Consider the following 25,315-nt stretch of genomic DNA (forward strand, 5'->3'; position numbering starts at 1 on the left):
TCATTATTAAACCTACTCCTGCATTACCCCTATTTGATTTTGTATTTATAACCCTGTATTCGCCTAACCAGAAGTCTTGTTCCTCCTGCGACTGAACCTCACTAATTCCCACTATATCTAACTTTAACCTATCCATTTCCCTTTTTAAATTTTCTAACCTACCTGCCTAATTAAGGGATCTCACATTCCATGCTCAGACCCATAGAATTCCAGTTTTCTTTCTCCTGATAACAACATCCTTCCAAGAAGTCCCCACATGGAGATCTGAATGGGGGCTATTTTACCTCCGGAATATTTTACCCAAGAGGGTGCCATCATCATTTAACCATACAGTAAAGCTGCATGCCCTCAAGAAAAATTAAAGCCGTAGTTTCCCCTTGCTTTCAGCTGTTCGCAGTACCAGCACAGCTTGGCCGTTTTGGTTAGTGTTACGAAGCCAGATCAGTCAATCATCCAGACTGTTGCTCCTGCAACTACTGAAAAGGCTGCTGCCCCTCTTCAGGAACCACATGTTTGTCTGGTCTCTCAACAGATACCCCTCCATTGTGGTCACACCTACGGTACGGCTATCTGTATCACTAAGGCACCTAAGCCTCCCCACCAATGGCAAGGTCCATGATTCATGGGGGGATATTTCAATGAAACCTTCTAAATTTATGAGTATGTTGTTTGGATGTACCTTAAATCTTTAGCATTATAATAATTTTGAAGTATTTATGATTCTGACTTCCAACATAGCCTATGACTGGACTTTATGCAGCTTCCTCATGAAACCCATATGGGTTCACTTCATAAAATTGTGCCAGACTTTGTTTCTCACCATTTCCTAAACTACACTGTAGCTTTTGTAAATAAGTGATAGATATGTCATCTTATAAGGGAAGTTTGATAAGTAACGCAGCACATTTTTTTCCTTAAAGCAGGTTGGTTTTGTTTAGAATTGCAATGAAGCTTATTATCCCCCATTCTCTTAGCAGCAAACCCCTATTTTTCAACACAATCTCCATTTAATGTGATGGCCTTATGCTACCTTACTGGGAGGGCCTGTGCATCCACATGGTACCATTGTACTGGGTGAGGTTAGAGCCAAAGTCTTGCTGCACTATCAACAGAGATATACAGTTCAGCAGCGATGTGTTTGATTGTGACCTGTTGATCACCTTGAATGAGAGTTCTGCACATTTCAACATTGCAGGAGTCACAGCTGTGCGCAGCCAGCCAGTGCAGGGGAGATTGGACAGGTTTGCGCACTCATAGTGTGATGATGACAGATGCCCCACCCACTGATTCACCATGCTTTTTTCACTGTCAGGTCTCCATAGACATTCTGCAAGCACCTATGAATATTAGTGATGATCTGGTTTTCTGCCAAAAGAAACTCAGTGATGGCTCTTTGCTTGGAATGCATCTCCGTTACAGATGCCATTTTGAAGGCTACGTATGGTGCCACCCTCTGTTGGAACTTCGTGAAACTATAGGGGCTGGAGTGGGAATACTCCATGAAGTCCCACAACATATTCCAAATTTTTTCAAGTGAAACTGTCTAAGAAAAAACATTACATTGCTTATTGAACACCCCTTGCATTTGGGTTAGTCAGCAATTCGTGTGAAAGCATTTGACTTTTCAGAACTAACTACACATATTATCTAATATTCCTTACCATAATTATTCTTTGGTCATCAGCCATTAGACCAATTTCTGAATAGATCCAGGATACAGATCTAAAAACTGTAAGTAACTAATATGTAGCTATATTTTCACTGTTAAAATGTTATATTTGTGAACTAATGGATGTATTCCAACTCACTGCAATGCGGGTACCATTATAATTCATGAAATATGCAAATAACTGAACTAAAATTAACTTAGTAATAATATATGAGATTATAAATCAACCATACCAGGGCTTCAGAAGGATCTATGCTTTGTATTGTACCACTTCCCACAGTAGTGACAACAAAAGCGCCATGTAGTTCTCTTGAAGTTGTTGGAATGTCATTTACATATTCTGCTTCACCTGTGAATCACAGAAAGTATTGCAGAACATGGGTATTGCAGTGTGGACTGAATATGTATGTGGGTATCACTGTGTATGTGGTATTCATAATATGTTACCAGAGCACTGAACAAGAGCTTCCAATTTAGGCATTGCTTTTCCAAGTGGCCAGTACTGCTGATTGTCCTCAAATACTTGCTTTCCACAAGAAAGTGGTCTCTTCAGTAACTGGCCTCCACTCTTGAATCTTTCAGGTACATCTTCTGGAGATATACTGAGAACAAACTACAGAGTTTCACAGGTTAGAAAATGTCAAGATTGGTTTTCCATATATCAAAGCACTCAAAAGTTCAGTCAGCAGTGCTGGATGTTAAATAGTATCAATAGTATTTATGATATAAAAACTTAACATAATTAAGACTTTTACCTTATAAAATAGTCCTTCTGCTAGTTGTTTGCGATATTCCGGAGTAGCATCTGGTGGTGTGTAGTCTGGTTTCAGTTCAGAATCAAGTATTTCCAGGGCATGGAGTAGAACCATCTTATCATAAACATTTTTATCCTCCAGAAATTCTTCAGTTTTTGTAGCATGTATCTAAAGGAAAATGAATGTTAGAATGTAATACAACTGCATATCCAGGATTATGGAAAATGATCTACCATGTAAGCTTTTAGTGTGCTAAGTAAGCCTAGACTCTGAGGTAAAGAGAGTAATTTTAGGGTTCATAGTACAATCTGAACACTACACCTATTATTTTATAACATTTACTTATTTTTGCTCAAAAAAATGTGTGTGAAATCTTATGGGACTTAACTGCTAAGGTCATCAGTCCCTAAGCTTACACACTACTTAGCCTAAATTATCCTAAGGACAAACACACACACCCATGCCCGAGGGAGGACTCGAACCTCCGCCGGGACCAGCCTCACAGTCCATGACTGCAGCGCCTAGACCACTCGGCTAATCCCGCACAGCTTACTTATTTTTGCTCTGAATTATATTGAGTTTATGGTTAAATATCACCTTCTTACTTTTGTCTTGCACAACTACAATCTGTTTTGTGCTTATACTAAACAAGTGATTAGTATCTAGACAGCACAGAATCTGATTAATTTTTTAGGCTTTCCAATGGATGTGTTGCAAACACACACCTCAGGTTTGCTGCCAGACAATATTGTGTATTATTTTACTGAAATAACTGTTTGACACCATCAGACAGTGGTAGTCCCTCTCATTGCTTCTGCAAGACATTACACCAGCAGTGACAAAATTTATTGAAGCCATGAAAAGGAATTATGCATGAGCTATAAAGTTCTCACAGTTGGATGAAAATAGCATTCATATCACTCCCAGCTGGGAGCTGAACAGAGGCCTTCTGTGTGCCCACAGGGGGCAATGATGGTGTTTAGTTGAGACCTTGCATCCCTTATCAAAAAAGGTGTGGCATTTCAACTAATCACTGCCTGTGGCTTAATACTGACTCATTAAATTAAAACATGAGAAACAAGATCCTAAGAGAAACAAGAACCTCCAAATTCCAACTCAATGCAGTGCATTGCAGAGAGTTAATTCAGCTTTTAACCACTGTACCATCTAGCAGCAGTGTCATACCCACTACACATGTGCAGAAAGCCTCTCTTTAGCTCCCTTCCCCTAAACATCACTTACTGGCTGGACTGTCCATTCCTTAACAATGAGCACCACACTTGTCTGATTTTAATCATTCTATCCAATACCAGGGAGCAGTGTTACATGCTAGCACAGATGTGCTGTCCTGATATCCATGGGATTTGACCCAGATTTTCGCCAACATGAGTTGGTGTGTCTCTCATTTGACTTTGAGCTCAATTTGGCTATCTTATCTTTCCCCTCAACACAATGCTGTGGATGCCACCCAAAAGGACCTGACCATACACCTCCTCATTGATTCTGTGCAACACAGGTGACCAGACATACACTCTGTGTCTAATTTTCACACTTATTGGCTACAGCAAAATCAGCTGCGCTTAAACCAAGAGATTCTTCTGTGGGACTTGGACAAGGACCACTGACATGCCCCATTTCATACTTCTATTCAGCCATGAGTGCTGCATTTCCTGCACACTGCATGTTGGGTCATGTTGTAGGCAAAAAGCTTCATGCGGGAGCGCGTGTTCTGATCCAGTATTGACTGTGATATCATGGACCTTGTCCGAATATATTTTGCCTGTCAGGCCCATCTATCTGTGCCTCCTTAGAAATTCTCTTGCTGACCCAACACTGTAGATCCATGAAAGAGTATATACCTAGACTTTTTTGGTGCATTTTTGGACTCCAAGTGGTTGGCTTTGATTTCTTCCTTCATTTCCCTTTCATATTACACATGTCCTAAATCATTTCGGTCACTTTTTCTCTTGCAGGCAACCCATGCATTTTGGTTTCAGATAATTGGATGGCATTCACCTTCCATGAATTTCAATGATTGTTGAATTGTTGTTGTCACCTCTTCCTTTTGCTTGGGTGCCCCTTAAGGGTCCTTGAGTTTGGAGCAACTCAATCTTGACCCATGGGGTGATCTCCACCCACCATGATCCCATAATGTATGCTGTGATTTCAGCCCATGGCTGCCTATGGCATAACCAAAATTTTCATCTCTGCCATCCTGGTCAGCAGTCATCTGCCTCTCCATACCCCGTGAAGCATTCAGTTCCATGCAGCTCCACTGAACCTTGTTCTGGCCAGGCCTTCTACAGCAACACCCATGGGCATCAATCTACCACCCTTCCTGATGGCAGCTGTGGCAGGGAGAGGAATCCACTGGGTGGCTGTCAGATGTGCTGACCACTCAGCAAAGGGCACTGACTGAGAAGCAGGTAAGAAAAAGTCAGCAGACAAGTGAGCGAGAGAATTTTACAAGGCCCACACAGCGGCTACTGTATGCATTCAGGTCAAGGAAGTGAGAAGTGTGAATAAAGCCAGCAACTATTTGTTCTCAGGATGCCGTACTTTGGGAATAAGGATGAAGGGGAACTCTAGTCATGGCTGTGCTTTACAACTATGTGATGAGGGCAGAGTGGGAGCACTGTAGGATCAGCATCTGGAGAGCAGAGTGCTGTTTACCAGACATGATGTGATTACAAGTCACTGATGGGCACTGAGGCTAGTCTGTTATGCCTGGTAGATGAGAAATGAGGTGAGGAAATTGGAGAATGTGTTTGCTCAACTACTATTGGAAGAAAAGGGCAGAGGTGTACTCAGAGAAGTTTTAGGAGATGGATAAACTATATAAGTCTTACACACAGTTACAGGAGCAGATGCTGTAAGTGATAGATGTGATGCAGCATGTCAGCGTGTCTTACAATGGAGGAAAAGGGGTTGGTTGGATGCTGGGGATAGAATCTTGAAAACTGCATTCGCAATTATAGACAAGAGCTACATTATGGATCTGAACGATACCACAGAAAAGGTGAAGGAAAGACAGTGGTAGATTAGCATACCACACAGCTGTAAAGCCTGGAACAGGAGGTACTAAATAATACATGAATTGGGATCTTGGTGCTATGCAGGTCTTAGTAGATGTGTTGCATACAAGAATCATAATTGTGAAGCTGTTCCAGACAGTAGCAGATAGCATTTTGGATGTGCAGATGGTAAAGGCAAGGATATGGGAAACCACTCACTGTACAGCTGACAGCCCACAGACAGCTGAATCTAGTACTGATAACACCAGAGCTGTACTTGATGGGGTTGCAGAAGATACAGGAAGAGTTGCCACCTAAATTTGAACTCATTGTGGAGCCTGTTCAGCAGAATTTTCCATCATACTACCAGCTAGCATCAGTAGAGGTCAGGACTGTTAATTAGTGTAACAAAGATGTAATCTTGTCATTGTAAATGAACTAAACATTGTAAGGTAAAATTGTAGCCATTGAAAATTGTGTTTCACATTGCCTGGCATTCACAGAGTGCATATTTTTATTAGCATTGAACATTGTTGTCAATGCATGTTGAATTATGTTTTATATTGGTGCAGGATGGAGATGTAGGGCCTATGTCAATCAAAGGACGGAGGATAATGTGATGCCACCCACTTTTACCGGCAACTCTATACATGTAAGGCTATAGCAGTACAGCATTGCAGAAACTGCAGGGAGCCAGTGGCACAGGATAGAGGCATGCTGGTTGCAGTGATGGGGCTGTTTATTTATTTCAAGATAGATCAGGCAAGATCTCTCATTGTTTTCTTTCCACTGTTTAAGTTCTTCACCTAGTTGTTCTTTGGCTTCTCGAAAACCTTGATTAAACAAATTTTCTTCAGAACTCTCGGTCATAGATAAGAACCTACCAGGCAGGCCACAGAAATATTGCAGGAACATGCCTAGAAGTGGCATCTTTCTTTGCTCAACCAAAGAACTGCTATCATAAATAGTTCTGACTTTTTAGCACAGATATTCACAGCCCTGCAGTACAAATACCACCACAAGAGGGCTACTCCAGGTGCTGCTGCACCATGGGAAAACAATTTGCCACCACAAACCTGGCCAGCTGCAAACATCGCACCATTTACTAGTGTCAAGTCCACCTTCCAGGACTTGGTGCTGCTTCACTGTTGGGCCAATCCAGGGTTGTCCCAGCAGCAGCTCGACTCCTACCCAGGGAGCAGCAGGTCATTATCAGGGCAGTATAGCCACTTACTCTCCATATGCAGCTCATGGTCTCGTGGTCGCGTTCTCACTTCCTGAGCACGGGGTCCCGGGTTCAATTCCCGGCAGGGTCAGGGATTTTCACCTGCCTCGAGGTGACTGTGTGTTTGTGTTGTCCTCATCATTTCATCATCATTCATGGATGTGGCAAGACTGGACTGAGAAAAGGTTGGGAATTTGTACGGGCTCTGATAACCACGCAGTTGAGCGCCCCATAATCCAAACATCATCATCATCATCATCATCATCTCTTACTCTTCTATGTTGGTGTGGGAACTGTGGCGGCTCCACTGACTGAGGGAGAACTTCCACTGGGATTTATATCATCCCCTACAAGTGCTCTAGTAGTCTCTTGAACTGCTGGTGCCACTTGCATGCAGAAGGGCACACTTAACTGGGTCATGTGTTACTAGCCAGCCACATACATCAAGACCTGCTTGTTAGACACCAGCCAACACTGTGCTGCATGCTCCCACTTCACCTCATACTATTTGTTGCATGGCCACCACACTGTGACATTTGAGTGTAGCTTCATAAGTTGTAATAAAGTGACTTGTTGATAATGTTTTAATGAGCTGCCACTGGTTGTATCTCTGCCACAAGCCTCCACCACTGCCCAATCCTGGGTGGAAGTGGCTTGCCACCTTTGATTGACTTCAGTATTGTTTGATGGTATGATTTTCTGAGGCATGGGGAAAACAGTATTTATGTTACAGAAATGTGACACAGAAGGTGAAGTAAGTAACTGAATACCTCATGCAAGCATCTCAGGGACATTGGAGATTCTTGTATTCATATGCCAGTATCGCAAATCTAATGATCAATTTATGGTGAATCAAAATACTGGAAGTGAAAATAATTTCCTTATCAGCTATACATCCCTGTCTAGAGTGCACAATGGAGTTTTAATTTCTAATGAAATATTCTTTAACTGGTTGCTAGCAGACGTCAGGCACGATGCCTTACTAGCCATTCCTTCTGTAACTTACGGAGTGATGTAAATTCTGCATACAATAATGTTCATGGTAAATAGATTTTAACTTGTCCAGAATGTAGAGATCTGACAATAGTTTCTGAAATCTGTAAAGTTATATAAGTGTTTTGTATGAAATAGTTGACAAAAATGCCAAGTGAGTACTGTAAGAAGAAGACCAGCGGCTTTTTAGAAAGTACCTTATCTTCCATTAATATGCAGTCTATATAAAAAGTAATCTAGAAGTAATTCAAATAATAATTAATATGGATGGATTAACACTAGTCGTAGTTTCACAGCCTATTTGAGAATATTTTCCCACACAAGTGACGTATCATTTGCCCCCAAATATAAATCTAGTATTCATGGAAATGGGCTGTTTTCTCTTCTTAGTTCTACACAGAAATTCCTCTGAAACAGAAATAAATTTCTGACTCTTATTCCAGCACTAAATATTACAGGAGTCCATTTCTACTTAAGGAAATTCCTGAGATCTTTAAATGCTTTTGGTGAAAACAGAAAGAACTAGATCTATTCCATCATTCCAGTTTCAGTAAAAAATGTGTTTGTTATTAAACTGTGTGGAAAGAATGAAAATATAATATTTCTGCTATGTTTTTAGGTTAATAGTGGACCTTTTTAATTCTGTTACTTACAGTTTGTTCCACTTTCCATCGAAGAAACTGTATCAGAAATACAAAAAATATCATCTAATTCTTTTTTTCTGAATAAAATCATTTTGATTATTAGGCCACATCATTATGAAACACTGTCCACCCCGGTAGCTGAATGGTCAGTGCAACAGAATGTCAATCCTAAGGGCCTGGCTGGGTCATAGATTTTCTCTGCTCAGGGACTGAGTGTTGTGTTGTCCTAATTATCATCATTTCATCCCCATCAGTGTGCAAGTCACCGAAGTGGCATCAAATCGAAAGACTTGCACCTGGCGAATGGTCGACCCGACAGGAGGCCCTAGCCACATGACATTATTGTTATATTATTATGAAACACTGCATTGCTTGGGCCATAAACTGACCCTGTATAGCTTAGTCAGCATTCCATTCCACATCCCTTGAAACTATTCAAGTTGTGATTCAAAGTTACTGTAATCATAAAATATCACTTTTCACATTTTGTGAAAGGTATAATTTTTTCTGAACATTTAAACAAAGCTGCCAAGATTTCAAATCTTATCACAATCTCAGTGGATGAAGCTTACTGGCAGACTAAAACTATGTACCAGACCAATCTGGTACACAGTTTTAATCTGTCTTCATAATACTGCACACTCCCCTGCAGAGTAAATTATGCATTCTACCTCAATATTTGTGAAGCTTTTTTGAGATACTACTTAATTACAGGTACTTGCATAATCTGTGGAACATCTGAGTATACTATTAATATTGTCTGCCATATCATTAATTATATAAAACATGAGCAGCAAGGGTCCTAACTCACTTCCCTGGGGTATGTCAGAAGTCACTTCTACATCTATTAAAGATTCTTCATCCAAGATAACATGCTGTGGCCTCCCTAATAAGAAATCCAGTCACAAGTTCTGCTTGATACTTCATATGATAGTACTTTCTTTAACAGTCATAATTGTGATACAGAGTTGAAAGTTTTTCTGAAATCAAGAAATGCTGCAACCAGCTTTACTCGCTGGTTTGTGGCTTTCAGATGTCATGTAAGAAAAGCACATATTGGGTTTCACATGACCAGAGTGTTTGGACTGAATGCTTGTTGGAATGGTTCTTGTACAAGATACCTCATTAATTAAGTAGTAAGTTTCCCAAATAATGATACAAGTTAATGTGACTTAATAGTACATTAATTTTGAATTGTTACTTACTGTGTCTTTGTTAATTCCTCCAAATACTATTCTTGGTCTGCCAACTATGTGGCCAGCTTTCGTCCTGTCGAGCTGAACCAAGAAGCCTGCATTCACATAAGCATGAGCGTTCTGAGCTCGGGGCATTATCTGTAAAAAAACATTCATTTATGTGTGTGTTGCAGCTTATGGGCTTTTAAGCGCAAGGTCATCAGTGAACATTCATTTTACATTTTGGTAGCCTTTACATGAGCACCCATTCACTCACCAGTCATATCTCTCTCTCTCTCTCTCTCTCTCTCTCTCTCTCTCTCTCTCTCTCTCTCTCCCTCTTTCTCTCTCCTCCCCCCCTCCCCCCTTTACAGTTTCATCCACTCACTGACAGCAGCATAAGTAGTTAACATGAACAGTTATTATGTTCTCTTAGGTATGCAAATCAAATACGTATACTGACAGTGAGCCAATTTATTGACTGCAGTAAAATTATTTGATTGGTAGCTGTCTGCTGTAAACCATGAGTTTGAGCTCTATGCTATGTTCTACTGTGTCTATGCTTCATTGAGAAGAAGCATGTAATATCATTACCTTTTGTACTGGAGCCATACTACAAATACAATTGTAATTGCACTTAGCAATATTGATGCCACTGGTCATTGTACAAGGTATTGACTTTCATGATGGAAGATAAATATAAATGAAACTTGATCCCGAGTTCGAGTCTCGGTCCGGCACACAGTTTTAATCTTCCAGGAAGTTTCATATCAGTGCACACTCTGCTGCAGAGTGAAAATCTCATTCTGGATAAATATAAATGTCTCTCTGAACACATGGTGGGCCTGAACTACAACCTTTACACCTCTTTATCATTTGTAATCCCTTTGTTTAAGATTTCAGGAATGTATTCTGGAAGAGATAAATTGGGACTTTCATATGACTGAGTGAGCATGAAGACAGTCATTAATTAATTTCATAAAAACATCGTATAAAAGCCATTGAGCTCAAGAATCAAGCATGTACTTCACTGAGTACAGTGGACACAGATAGAGAGGTACATGGATTCCCACTGAGAGAGGGGGAGGGGGGGGGGGAGGGGGATTAGGAGGATGCATGCTGGCAGTAGCTTCAAAATGCCTTTGGGAGTGGGGAGCCCACCATAATGGAAATGGAAATGCCGTGTGGCTAGGGCCTCCTGTCGGGCAGACCATTTGCCCACCATGATAATAGCATGTATCCAGTATGGATGGTTCTCTGCGAAAATTTGGAAATGTAACATACCAGTCCTGACGCAGCAACAGGATGGAAGGATTTCTGTTTGTTTTCATTTTTTTTTTTCACTGCCTTCTACAACTTAAGCATCAGTTCAAAGCGACTTAGTTGAATTGATTAAACAACAACCCTGCACCATTAAAATAGCTATAATGACTAAGTGGGTTGTTTCATGGCAAACATAGCATTATTTCGTAACTCCTACCAACATTATTTGATATTTTACTGTGTAAGCTCAGTGGCGTGTTTTTTTCTTTTTTTTTTTTTTTTTTCATGTTTCTCTTAGCATCTTCTTCCCCTCATTCCATCTTCTGACATGCTCTTATCATCGAGTTCTTATTCAAAATTTACTTTCAGTTAAATCATATTTTATCAGTTGTGCAACTTTTCTATATACCAATGTTCAGTTATTTTAACAGACCTTAATATTTTTCATTGTTTTTATTTGTGATTTATCATTTCTGTGACATGAGAAGATTAAAATAGGAGTGGATATCCATTTTGTTTATGAGATTGAACGTATTAGAATGCATGTATATTGCAATGTATAATTTTTATATAATAAGGAATAATCCAAAATGAATTAACTGGATTGTAATCTACTGAAGCTATGTTATTGCTCTGATCTTACAGCATGAGTCATTACACTAATGCTTCTGTGACAGTTTCCTGATGCATTGGTAACTATGACATTTCCAAGTAATTGCTCCCTGCAGTATTGTTGTACTTCCTTTCATTTCCATACCTATATCTGAAATAGTCTGCATAAGTTTCCACTTGTTTGTAAATTATACAACATACTTGGTCAGCCTTGGTCAGGACTCCTTTCATTCAGAGCAAATTAAGTCTTTTTCCATATGTACGAGGGCAGTTCAATAAGTAATGCTACACATTTTTTTTCTCGGCCAATTTTGGTTGAAAAAACCGGAAATTTCATGTGGAATATTTTCAAACTTTCCCGCTTTGTCTCGTATAGTTTCATTGACTTCCGACAGGTGGCAGCGCTGTACAGAGCTGCTAAAATGGCGTCTGTAACGGATGTGCGTTGCAAACAACGGGCAGTGATGGAGTTTCTTTTGGCGGAAAACCAGGGCATCTCAGATATTCATAAGTGCTTGCAGAATGTCTACGGTGATCTGGCAGTGGACAAAAGCATGGTGAGTCGTTGGGCAAAGCATGTGTCATCATCGCCGCAAGGTCATGCAAGACTGTCTGATCTCCCGCATGCGGGCCGGCCGTGCACAGCTGTGACTCCTGCAATGGCGGAGCGTGCGAACACACTCGTTCGAGATGATCGACGGATCACCATCAAACAACTCAGTGCTCAACTTGACATCTCTGCTGGTAGTGGTGTCACAATTGTTCACCAGTTGGGATATTCAAAGGTTTGTTCCCGCTGGGTCCCTAGTTGTCTAACCGAACACCATAAAGAGCAAAGGAGAACCATCTGTGCGGAATTGCTTGCTCGTCATGTGGCTGAGGGTGACAATTTCTTGTCAAAGACTGTTACAGGCGATGAAACATGGGTTCATCACTTCGAACCTGAAACAAAACGGCAATCAATGGAGTGGCGCCACACCCACTCCCCTACAAAGAAAAAGTTTAAAGCCATACCCTCAGCCGGTAAAGTCATGGTTACAGTCTTCTGGGACGCTGAAGGGGTTATACTGTTCGATGTCCTTCCCCATGGTCAAACGATCAACTCTGAAGTGTATTGTGCTACTCTTCAGAAATTGAAAAAACGACTTCAGCGTGTTCGTAGGCACAAAAATCTGAACGAACTTCTCCTTCTTCATGACAATGCAAGACCTCACACAAGTCTTCGCACCTGAGAGGAGCTCACAAAACTTCAGTGGACTGTTCTTCCTCATGCACCCTACAGCCCCGATCTCGGACCGTCGGATTTCCATATGTTTGACCCAATGAAGGACTCAATCCGTGGGAGGCACTACGCGGATGATGAAGAAGTTATTGATGCAGTACAACGCTGACTCTGACATCAACCAGTGGAATGGTACCGTGCAGGCATACAGGCCCTCATTTCAAGGTGGCGTAAGGCCGTAACATTGAATGGAGATTACGTTGAAAAATAGTGTTGTGTAGCTAAAAGATTGGGGAATAACCTGGTGTATTTCAATGCTGAATAAAACAACCCCTGTTTCAGAAAAAAAATGTGTTGCATTACTTATTGAACTGCCCTCGTATAATATCCAAGTTTCCACAAGAAAAACTGTTAACTAAAATGGAAAGAAAGCAAGCATAATTTCAGATTAATATCATTTAAGCAGCACAGCAGATTTCTAGTATCATTATTTACATCTACATCTACATCAGCATGGATACTCTGCTTAAGTGCCTGGCAGAGGGTTCATCAAACCACCTTCACAATAATTCTCCATTATTTCAATTTCGAACAGCATGCAGAAAAAAACGAACACCTACATCTTTCTGTACAAGTTCTGATATCCCCTATTTTATTATGCTGATCATATCTCCCTATGTAGCTCAACATTAACAAAATATTTTTGCATACTGAGGAGAAAGGTGGTGAATGAAATTTCATGAGAAGATTCTGCTGCAATGAAAAACACCTTTGTTTTTAATGATGTCCACCCCAAATCCTCTATCATCCCTGTGACATTCTCTTCTTTATTTTGGGTTATACAAAATGTGCTGCTTTTCTTTGAACTTTCACAGTGTACTGTATTAACCCTATTTGGTAACAATCTCAGACTGTGCAGCAGTACTGCAGAAGAGTACAGACAAGTGTAGTGTAAGCGACAGTCTCTTTAATAGATCTGTTACATTTACTATGTGTTCTGCCAATAAAACACAGTATTTGGTTTGCTCTTCCCACAACGTTTCCTGTGTGTTTTTTCCAACTGAAGTTGTTTGCAATTGTATGAGGTCTGACAATAAAGTAATGAGACTGATTTTCTTTGCAGGATGTGGCATCCCTGCAGGCTTGTGTAGGCACAATATCTTTGACCTTGGTCTATAAGCTGCTTCTAGTCTAAGCAGCAGATTCATGCAACTGCTCATTGATGAGTTGTGCTGTAATAAGTTAATATGTGTTTTTGTCTCTTGTCATGGAAATGAAACTGCATAATACTGTGCAACGGTATGCCATTTCTTTTTGCGTTAAATTGGGCGAAAATACGACAACATGGTAAGCTTCAGAAGGCTTTTGGAGAGAAGGTTATGTCAAGAGCTCAAGTTTTTCATTGGCATAAAATGATTAGCGAAAGCAGAATGAATGTTGAAGATGAAGACCACAGTGAATGACCATCAACTTCACGGACGGATGTCAACTTTGCCAAGGTGTGCGAACTCATACAATCTTATCAAAGATTATCTGTGGAAATGATTGCAGAAGAACCGAACATCAATCGAGAAATGTTTCATCTAATAATAACTGAAGGTCTTGGTATGAGAAAGATTTGTGTTGATAATTAGATTCTGCATCATGATAATGCACCATCCCATACTGTTCTGTCAGTACAGCAATTTTTAAAGTCAAAACAAATTTCAGGACTACCACAGCCACCTTATTCACCAGATATGGCTCTGTGTGACTTTCTACCAAGAGTCAAAACAGCAGTCAAGGGACACCATTTTCAAACAACCCAAGATGTCCAAAAGCTGTGACGAGGGTCGTGGAGGATATTACAGAAAATGGGTTCCAGAAATGTTACCAACAATGGCAGAAGTGCTGGAAAAAGTGTGTGCAGTCAGAAGGGAACTACTTTGAAGGAGACAACACTAAACTTATCTAAAACGGTAAGCAACATTTTTTTCCACATCCATCTCATTACTTTATTGTCGCACCTTGTAATTCATAGGTATTTAGCTGAATTTACAGCCTGTATATTTGACTGATTTATCATGTAACTGAAGTTTAATGGATTCCTTTTAGCTCCCATGTGGATACCTCACACTTTTTGTTACTTAGGGTCAACTGCCAATTTTTGCACCATACAGATATCTCTTCTAAATTGTTTTGCAATTTGTTTTGATCTTCTGATGAGTTTACTAGTTGATAAACAACAGCATCATCTGCAAACAACCTAAGATGGCTGCTCAAGTTATCTTCTAAATCATTTATACAGAAAAGGAACAGCAGATGGCCTATAACACTACCTTGGGAAATGACAGAAATCACTTCAGTTTTACTCTGTGACATTCTGTCAGTTACTACAAACTGTGACCTCTCTGACAGGAAATTATGAATCCAGTCAGAAAACTGAGATGATATTCCATAAGCATGCAATTTAATTGCCAGCTGCTTGTGTGGTACAGTGTCAAAAGTCTGTTGGAAATCTAGAAATATTCAGTCAATTCGAAATCCCTTGTCAATAGCACTCAACATTTCATGTAAGTAAAGAGCTAGTTGTGTTTCACAAGAACAATATTTTCTAAATCCATGTTGACTATGTCTCAATAGGCCATTCTCTTTGAGGTGATTCATAATGTTCGAACACAATATATGTTCCAGAATCTTGCTGAATATCAATGCTAATGATATGGGCCTGCAAGTTAGTGGGTTACTTCTACTACCTTTCTTGAATATTGATGTGGCCTGTGGAACTTTTCAGTCTTTAGATATGGATCTTTCATGTAGTGAGCAGTTTTATATGGTAATTAAGCATGTATGTAAAAAAAAAAAAAAAAAAAAAAAAAAAAAAAAAAAAAAAAAAAAAAAAAAAAGTGGCATTATGTCATAAACTGATGCTGATGTCTGCCATCTTATCTAGCCCAAAACATTAGGTTCACTGCATTTATACTCCCATAATTCACCACAGTAGCACTTCCTTGTGATGTCACTCTGACTGTGTCTTATTACTAGAGCAAATACATGTTCATGAACAGAAAAACATTCGAAATTGCCATCCTGACACTATGTTATTCATGTAAGCTCTATAATTTTTAGTATTTAACACAGTTGTTGCACATACATGGCAGAAATAAGGAACAATAAGCACTCATAAACAGTAATCTGCTAATGTCTTGGGCTACTTAAAATGGCACTTACTCTGGCTACAAAACAATGTACAGCATAAGTCCCTCCGTTTTTTTACTTCCATGTTGATCAGTATGGAACTATTGCATCAGCATACTCTGAGAGGAACCTGATTGTTGTACAATCTGGAGCAAAAGACTTTCTTTTATTAAGTGATTTAAGTTGTTTAACTACATTGAGCATATCTACTTCTAAGTTACTCACATTGACAGCTATTCTTGATTCAAATTATGGAATATTTACTTCATCTTCTTTGATGAAGGAATTTCAGAAGGCTGTGTTTGGTATCTGTGCTTTATCAGCACTGTCATTGTTGGTATTTCCATTACTATCATGCAGAGAAGGCGTCGAGTATGTCTTGCCACTAGCATAGTTTACATATGTCCAGAATCTCTTTGAATTTTCTGCCAGGTTCTGAGACAAAGTTTTGTTGTTATAAGCATCTCACATTGAAATCTGTGCTAAATTTCAAGCTTCTGTAAAAGATCACCAGTCTTAGAGATTTTGCATTACTTTCTGCAACTGTGTTCTGATCTATTTTGTGTACCAAAGAGGATCAGCTCCATTGTTTGTTAATGTATTTGGTATAAATTGCTTAATTGCTGTTGATACTATTTCTTTGAATTCAAGCCACATCTGGTCTACACTTACATTGTTAATTGGAAAGGAATGGAGATTGTTTCTCAGGAAGGCATCAAGGGAATTTTATCTGCTTTTTTGAATAGATATGTTCATGCTTAATTCACATGAATTTTCATGTAAGTCATAAAAATGTTTCAAAATAATAGTAGCAGAGCGACTGCAGTAAAGAATTGAAATGGTCTCCATAATCATACAAGGGTGAGTCAACTGAAAACCTTAAATATTTTTTAAAATATTATTTACCATGCAGAAGTGGTACAAAGCTGTATCACTTTTCAACATAATCTCCCCTTCACTCAATGCAAGTCCTCCAGTGCTTACTAAGTGCATAAATTCCTTTAGAAAAAAATTCTTTTCATAGTCAACACAACCACATGCACCACGTGGTGTACCTCTTCATCAGAACGGAACTTCTTTCCTCTCATTGCATCTTTGAGTGGTCCAAACATATGGAAATCACTTGGGGCAAGGTCTGGTGAGTATGGTGGATGAGGAAGACACTCAGAATGCAGGTCTGTGATTGTTGCAACTGTTTTATGGGCAGTGTGTGGCCTCACATTGTCATGTTGCAAAAGGACACCTCCTGACAGCAATCCACATTGCTTTGATTTGATTGCAGGCCGCAGATGATTTTTTGGAAGATCTGTGTATGATGCACTGGTGATAGTGGTCCCTCTAGGCATGTAATGCTCCAAAATGAAGCCTTTTTTGTCCCAAAAGAGAGCCGGCATAACCTTCCCTGCTGATGGTCCTGTTCAAAACTTCTTTGGTTTTGGTGATGAGGAATGGCGCCATTCCTTGCTCGCTCTATTCATTTTTGGTTGGCGGAAGTAAACCCAGGTTTCATCCCCAGTAACAATGCTTGCAAGGAAGCCATCACCTTCTTGTTCAAGGCGCCAAAGAAGTTCTTCACAAGTATCAACACGTTGTTCTCTCATTTCAGGAGTAAGCTGCCGTGGCACCCATCTTGCAGGCACTTTGTGGAACGGGACCACATCATGCACAATGTGGTGTGCCAACCCGTGACTAATCTATAGGCATGCTGCAATGTCATTCAGTGTCACTCGGTGGTTTTCCTTCACTATGGCTTCAACTGCTGCAATGTTCTGTGGAGTCACAACTCATTGTGTCTGACCTGGACGAGGAGCATCTTCCACTGAAGTCACACCATTTGCGAACTTCCTACTTCATTCGTAGACTTGCTGCTGTGACAAACATGCATCACCGTACTGAACCTTCATTTGTCAATGAATTTCAATAGGTTTTACACCTTCACTATGCAAAAACTGAATAACAGAACGCTGTTCCTCCCTGGTGCAAGTTGCAAGTGGGGAGGCCATCTTTATACTGATACTGTGACAGTATGTGTGCATCTGCACATGCTGTTACCTACACGCCGTTCTGCATGCTGTTTCTAGCATGCTTACCAACTTACAGGATAATGACATGAAATTTTAATTTGTTATTACAAATTTAAGGTTTTCATTTGACTCACCCTCGTATACATGAGCACAGTTATGTTATACAACTGAAATTTAACCCCCCTTCCCCTGTCTCTACCCAACCCCCCCTTTTTTTTAATTTAAATCTAATATACCTTCTGAGTTGGCAGAAATTGTTATGATCATTCATTGGTCTCCTCATAATATTTGAATCCTTTTGTGTAGAAGTTCTCCCATTATAAGAATGCTCCACTGCATGGCTGCAGGGAATAGTAGCAGAAAGCATGTATGCCAACCAAGATCCAGGAGTGTTTTATATGTAAACAGACTGACAAATGAAACCTTGTGTCAACAGCAGGTCTTGAATCTGGATTTCATTTTTTCTTAAAATTTTTATTTGTTTGTTTTTAGGGTTCCGGATCTCAATCAGTAAAAAAAGAACCCTTGTAGGATCACTTTGTTGTCCACCTGTTTGTCTGTCTGTCTGATTGTTAAAACCCTTTTTCTCAGGAATGGGTACACGTATCAAGTTGGAATTTATGTCACATACAAAGGTTCTTGTTAGCTTTTAAGTCAACACAGTCAAAAGATATGGCCATTTAGTAACATATTTAGATTCTCCCAAACTCATTCATTAAAAAACTATAGAACACTTCCTGTTGACATAGAATCAAAAAATTTTGCAAAAATCGAGGTTTCATGGTACAAGTAAAGGAAAGGATCAGAAAACTGTTAATTTGCAGTTACATCACACAAAAATTTTTCTTTTGCCATTTGTTATCTATCATCAAACTTGAAATTAAAACCTTCTCCAAAGTGTTGCAATCCCTGGGACAAATATCTTGCCAGTATCAATATTCTACATCTACATCTACATCTACATTGATACTCCGCAAGCCACCCAATGGTGTGTGGCGGAGGGCACTTTACGTGCCACTGTCATTACCTCCCTTTCCTGTTCCAGTCGCGTATGGTTCGCGGGAAGAACGACTGTCTGAAAGCCTCCGTGCGCGCTCTAATCTCTCTAATTTTACATTCGTGATCTCCTCGGGAGGTGTAAGTAGGGGGAAGCAATATATTCGATCCCTCATCCAGAAACGCACCCTCTCGAAACCTGGCGAGCAAGTTACACCGCGATGCAGAGCGCCTCTCTTGCAGAGTCTGCCACTTGAGTTTATTAAACATCTCCGTAACGCTATCACGGTTACCAAATAACCCAGTAACGAAACGCGCCGCTCTTCTTTGGATCTTCTCTATCTCTTCCGTCAACCTGACCTGGTACGGATCCCACACTGATGAGCAATACTCAAGTATAGGTCGAACGAGTGTTTTGTAAGCCACCTCCTTTGTTGATGGACTACGTTTTCTAAGCACTCTCCCAATGAATCTCAACCTGGTACCCGCCTTACCAACAATTAATTTTATATGATCATTCCACTTCAAATCGTTCCGCACGCATACTCCCAGATATTTTACAGACGTAACTGCTACCAGTGTTTGTTCCGCTATCATATAATCATACAATAAAGGATCCTTCTTTCTATGTATTCGCAATACATTACATTTGTCTATGTTAAGGGTCAGTTGCCACTCCCTGCACCAAGTGCCTATCCGCTGCAGATCTTCCTGCATTTCGCTACAATTTTCAAATGCTGCAACTTCTCTGTATACTACAGCATCATCCGCGAAAAGCCGCATGGAACTTCCGACACTATCTACTAGGTCATTTATATATATTGTGAAAAGCAATGGTCCCATAACACTCCCCTGTGGCACGCCAGAGGTTACTTTAACGTCTGTAGACGTCTCTCCATTGATAACAACATGCTGTGTTCTGTTTGCTAAAAACTCTTCAATCCAGCCACACAGCTGGTCTGATATTCCGTAGGCTCTTACTTTGTTTATCAGGCGACAGTGCGGAACTGTATCGAACGCCTTCCGGAAGTCAAGAAAAATAGCATCTACCTGGGAGCCTGTATCTAATATTTTCTGGGTCTCATGAACAAATAAGGCGAGTTGGGTCTCACACGATCACTGTTTCCGGAATCCATGTTGATTCCTACATAGTAGATTCTGGGTTTCCAGAAATGACATGATACGCGAGCAAAAAACATGTTCTAAAATTCTACAAGAGATCGACGTAAGAGATATAGGTCTATAGTTTTGCGCATCAGCTCGACAACCCTTCTTGAAGACTGGGACTATCTGTGCTCTTTTCCAATCATTAGGAACCCTCCGTTCCTCTAGAGACTTGTGGTACATGGCTGTTAGAAGGGGGGCAAGTTCTTTCGCGTACTCTTTGTAGAATCGAATTGGTATCCCGTCAGGTCCAGTGGACTTTCCTCTATTGAGTGATTCCAGTTGCTTTTCTATTCCTTGGACACTTATTTCGATGTCAGCCATTTTTTCGTTTGAGCGAGGATTTAGAGAAGGAACTGCAGTGCGGTCTTCCTCTGTGAAACAGCTTTGGAAAAAGGTGTTTAGTATTTCAGCTTTACGCGTGTCATCCTCTGTTTCAATGCCATCATCATCCCGTAGTGTCTGCATATGCTGTTTCGAGCCACTTACTGATTTAACGTAAGACCAGAACTTCCTAGGATTTTCTGTCAAGTCGGTACATAGAATTTTACTTTCGAATTCAATGAACGCTTCACACATAGCCCTCCTTACGCTAACTTTGACATCGTTTAGCTTCTGTTTGTCTGAGAGGTTTTGGCTGCGTTTAAACTTGGAGTGGAGCTCTCTTTGCTTTCGCAGTAGTTTCCTAACTTTGTTGTTGTACCACGGTGGGTTTTTCCCGTCCCTCACAGTTTTACTCGGCACGTACCTGTCTAAAACGCATTTTACGATTGCCTTGAACTTTTTCCATAAACACTCAACATTGTCAGTGTCGGAACAGAAATTTTCGTTTTGATCTGTTAGGTAGTCTGAAATCTGCCTTCTATTACTCTTGCTAAACAGATAAACCTTCCTCCCTTTTTTTATATTCCTATTAACTTCCATATTCAGGGATGCTGCAACGGCCTTATGATCACTGATTCCCTGTTCTGTACATACAGAGTCGAAAAGTTCGGGTCTGTTATCAGTAGGTCCAAGATGTTATCTCCACGAGTCGGTTCTCTGTTTAATTGCTCGAGGTAATTTTCGGATAGTGCACTCAGTATAATGTCACTCGATGCTCTGTCCCTACCACCCGTCCTAAACATCTGAGTGTCCCAGTCTATATCTGGTGAATTGAAATCTCCACCTAAGACTATAACATGCTGAGAAAATTTATGTGAAATGTATTCCAAATTTTCTCTCAGTTGTTCTGCCGCTAATGCTGCTGAGTCGGGAGGTCGGTAAAAGGAGCCAATTATTAACCTAGTTTGGTTGTTTAGTGTAACCTCCACCCATAATAATTCACAGGAACTATCCACTTCTACTTCACTACAGGATAAACTACTACTAACAGGTGAAAATTGTTGAGCTTCTTCATTTCCAGAATGGATGAACGGTCTATATAAATTAATTATTTTTGTAGGGAACCCTCTGTGCATAAGCCCTGCTCAGCTCTAACCAGTTTTCTTATGAGGAATTGCCGTAACCATTAGGCTAAGCACATCTCCAAAACTGGCTAAGTCTCACTGTCACTTAATCATTTTATTTTGTATATTTAGAAGTACACCAATACGACCACTGCAGTAAGTGGAGAGATGCATGGAACTTTTATTTTGTAGTAACACAAATAGCATGCCTGTCCTTGAGCTAACAAACAGGCCTACTGTCAATATCCTTGCAATGGTGATACTTGTGTGATGGGAGAACAACTGTATATAAGAGTTTAGAAAGTAGGGGTCAACTATCAAATGCCGATGTCACTATTTCTGATATTGTTATATGAGTTTGCTATTCAGCATAGCTTCACAATAACAAATGTTTAAGACATAAGTTACAAGTGTCTGCATGAAATTGATAAATGTTACCCCAAGTTTTTCTCTTTTTATGATAAAATTAACTTTTTCTGGTGTTATAACTTAAGTTCTTAAATGGAACATGTGATACTTGTAGCATAACAGGTCCAGAAAAGAAGATCAACAAGCTCAGTTTAAATTTATTTGTTTACTGTTCAGTAAAACATTGCACTAGCTACAGTCTAGCCCCACTGCAAATGCTGCTGTTAGACACTGGATGAGTTAATTGCTGTTCATAATGTGGAAATAGCTCTGAGTGCTGTCTAGCAGTTGGAAATTGTTGCACATTGGTATGTTCAGCAAGCTACTAAGACATACTAGAGATACCAAAGGTAGTAAGTCAAAGGCCCTGTACATGGGAGGCAAAAATAAGGATGAACTCTAGGTACAGCGTCCATCCTGCTAACCAACACATTTGAGGTGTTGTCTCCCACTGAAACTGAAAGTAAGTCAGCATAACACACATTCCCTTTTGGGAATCATGCTTTATCCTTTGTCACAGAGAAGCAAACCCAGAAGGATAGAGGTATGTTTGTCAACAACAGTTTGAATATACATGAATTATGGTAATCCTTGGGAAAACAGCAGCAAGAGACCAGAAATATCACCTAGAGCACTCACTGGAGGTCCCATTCAACATGACAAAGAGGCTGTTCTGGCAGCCACAGAGAGAGCAAGGAGCAGACTGTGGTATACATTATAAGAAACAATAACAGTTGCCTGAGCTTGAAGGTCTTACTTAGATCATTCAAACGAATGGCAGATAAGGTTGAGAATGGGATGCCATCATAGCTCACTATGTCAAACTAGTTGACTATCCTCCATCTGCTTATCCTTTTTTTGTGATCCTGCTCCAATACGGCACACATGCTCTATTCCAACATACTTACATAGTCTCCTCCTCTTCTCTACTTGTATCTCCCCCCACCCCCACCTGGCCTCCCCCAGCACAGCCTCCTGCACTTAGCAGCCCTATCATGTCCCCACTATGCCCCTGCGAACTCCCACAAGCAACACTATCATCTTCCCCCACTCCTTCCTTGATCCACATCTCTTCCCTATACCAGCTACCCATTCCAGGTAGATTGCAGCTCACCTCAGATACAGTGCCCAAAGATGACAGTCGCAATGTGTGTGTGTGTGTGTGTGTGTGTGTGTGTGTGTGTGCTGGAACAGCACAAAATAATAATGGTTCTGCATCTGCCCTCATGTAAAATATACACCATAGTAAAAAGCTAATACTTTCAGGAAAGACAAATAAAATAATCATACCTTATAGCTCCGGAAATAGTATGAAGAATCATAAGATGGGAGTTTTATATTCTTTATAACCTTCTGGTTCATATCTACTTTCAGAAAATTTTCTGGACTGACACTTTGCTCTGATCCAGATTTTTCAACTATAAAAAAAAAAAAGGATTCATGTTTTACTTGTTATAGCTTCCAGAAATTGCTGATACATACAAATTTTCACTTACAGTACTTTTCAGTATCAAATACAATGCTTCTACAAAGTTAAGTTTCTGTAATTATTAAAATAAAGCCTTACATACCTATAGTAATTAGGGCACCAGCAGTTTCAAGGCAGAGAAAGACATCAGAGGGGAATTCTGGATGTGCGTGTTTTATTGACAGATTACCGGCTAATGTTCCTGTCTGCAAAGATAATGAAAATTACAATAATTTCTGAATATTAACTTCAAACTTTATTGTTGACTAATACAACTACTGATTGCATTGATGTATACAATAAATTAATATTGCCAAAAAATTGCAAAATTAATAAAACATACTTACATTTCTCACAGGAACATTTGCGATTAAATCAATATGATCTGCAATCACTTTTGTGTAGGAGAACTGGCTATTTGATCTCGCAAGATCATAAAACAAATTCATTGTTTCAGTCAGTGAAATGTTGGCACCTAAGAGCAATTCTGAACCTACAGAGTGACTTTTGAGTTCAGTGACACTGTTGATGTCAATAAATACTTCAATGTCAGGATCTCTGCTGTACACACCTGTTAAAATGGATTGTTTTATTAGTATCAGTTTACTTACTTTGGCTGTACTTTAGAGCAATTAACAACAATCAGTGTATTTGACAAGCAGATTTGTACTCAGACAGTGACAGCTTTAAGCTATTTGTTAGTAAAGTTTCTTGAATATAATGTTTTAAACAGTTGTGCTTATTTATGGGAGACTATTATCTGGCTTGTTTGGCTTCAGCACATTTGGGTGCTTTCTCACCTGAAGGTTTTCAGGTGCTGCCTGGGTGTTCCAAACTACAAAAATGTAACTTTATCCAAGAACTTGTTTGTAGCCACATCAAGAAATACATCATCTGAAGTGCCACCAAGGTATCCAGTGGGTCCACATGACTGCATTTTCATGGTGGAAGTAAAAGATTTTACAAGATATCACTATGACACACACATTTTAATCCTCATCTTTTTAAATACTTTAGCAATATTTTATCATTAATAAACATATGCACATTTCAAACGTCAACAACTAAATTAACAATGCAACTGTGGTTCTCAAACTTGTCCAGCAAAAGAGTGCTTAGGGAAAGATGCATTTTTCAAATGCTACAGATTGCCTTATGTTCTCAGTTTCATGAAAATGCCAGATACAGGATCAAGGAATCACTCTGCAGATTGCTTCTGCCAAAAAAAATCATGTAGAGAACTATGTAAAAATAATAGTATGTACAAACCATGTTTCCATGAGACTGGGTCTCATTCAGCACCAGTTAAGTATCTCAGCTAGAAATCTGATCATTTGTTGAATGTGTGTGTAAATCAAATGTCCACCAAAATAGAAATACATTTAAATATAAATAAAAAAATCCTGTTTACCAAGTGATAACAGATACATTTTGAAAAAGGTTTGAAAAAACAGGTGTCTTCATCTTGCAAAAGGTTGCAGGGAACAAGATCAATCAGGTATTAGTAAATGAAGTTACCCAGCTACAGTCGTTTTTAACATAGTCACTGCCCCATTGACAAACAGAAATTATACGAAATGAAAGCAGCTGTCAGAAAGACAATGAGAGAGTCTTTTAATGAATTTGAAAGCAATATTTTATCTGCAGATTCTGAAAATAACCCCAAAAATTTTTGGTCATACGTAAAATCTATGAACGCTACAAATAATTCAATACCTTCTCTTGCTGACAGTATGGGTAATGTAACTGAAGAGTATAGACAGAAGGCTGAAATTCTAAACCTAGCTTTCAGAAACTTGTTTACGGTAGATGACTGCAGCACCATTCCCCCTTTCAATTATTGAACAAATGCAAGGATGGCTGACATAGTGTCTAGTGTATCTGGTATTGTAGAACAGTTAAGATCCTTAGATGCTAGGAAGGCATCTGGCCCAGACGGTATTCCTGTAAGATTGTATGTTGACTATGTGACTATGCTACAAATATAGCACCATTCTTATCCATCACCTATCAGAGATCAATGGAACAACAGGAAGTTCCATGGGACTGGAAGAATCT

General features: G+C 39.7%; 1 protein-coding gene across 1 annotated transcript in view; it reads right to left on the minus strand.

Annotated features, from left to right (window-relative positions):
* LOC124544635 (xanthine dehydrogenase-like) overlaps window positions 1–25,315 on the minus strand; it is a 234,711-nt gene that overhangs the window by 101,928 nt on the left and 107,468 nt on the right. Inside the window, exons 7-13 of the mRNA XM_047123244.1 lie at window positions 23,605–23,828; window positions 23,361–23,463; window positions 23,080–23,207; window positions 9,506–9,634; window positions 2,425–2,592; window positions 2,117–2,282; window positions 1,903–2,018 (exon numbers count right to left, since the gene is read on the minus strand). Coding sequence (XP_046979200.1) covers window positions 1,903–2,018; window positions 2,117–2,282; window positions 2,425–2,592; window positions 9,506–9,634; window positions 23,080–23,207; window positions 23,361–23,463; window positions 23,605–23,828 — 1,034 coding nt within the window. The remainder of the gene's footprint in view (window positions 1–1,902; window positions 2,019–2,116; window positions 2,283–2,424; window positions 2,593–9,505; window positions 9,635–23,079; window positions 23,208–23,360; window positions 23,464–23,604; window positions 23,829–25,315) is intronic.

This window comes from Schistocerca americana, chromosome 8 (assembly GCF_021461395.2).
Source record: "Schistocerca americana isolate TAMUIC-IGC-003095 chromosome 8, iqSchAmer2.1, whole genome shotgun sequence".
NCBI classification, from domain to species: Eukaryota; Metazoa; Arthropoda; class Insecta; order Orthoptera; family Acrididae; genus Schistocerca; species Schistocerca americana.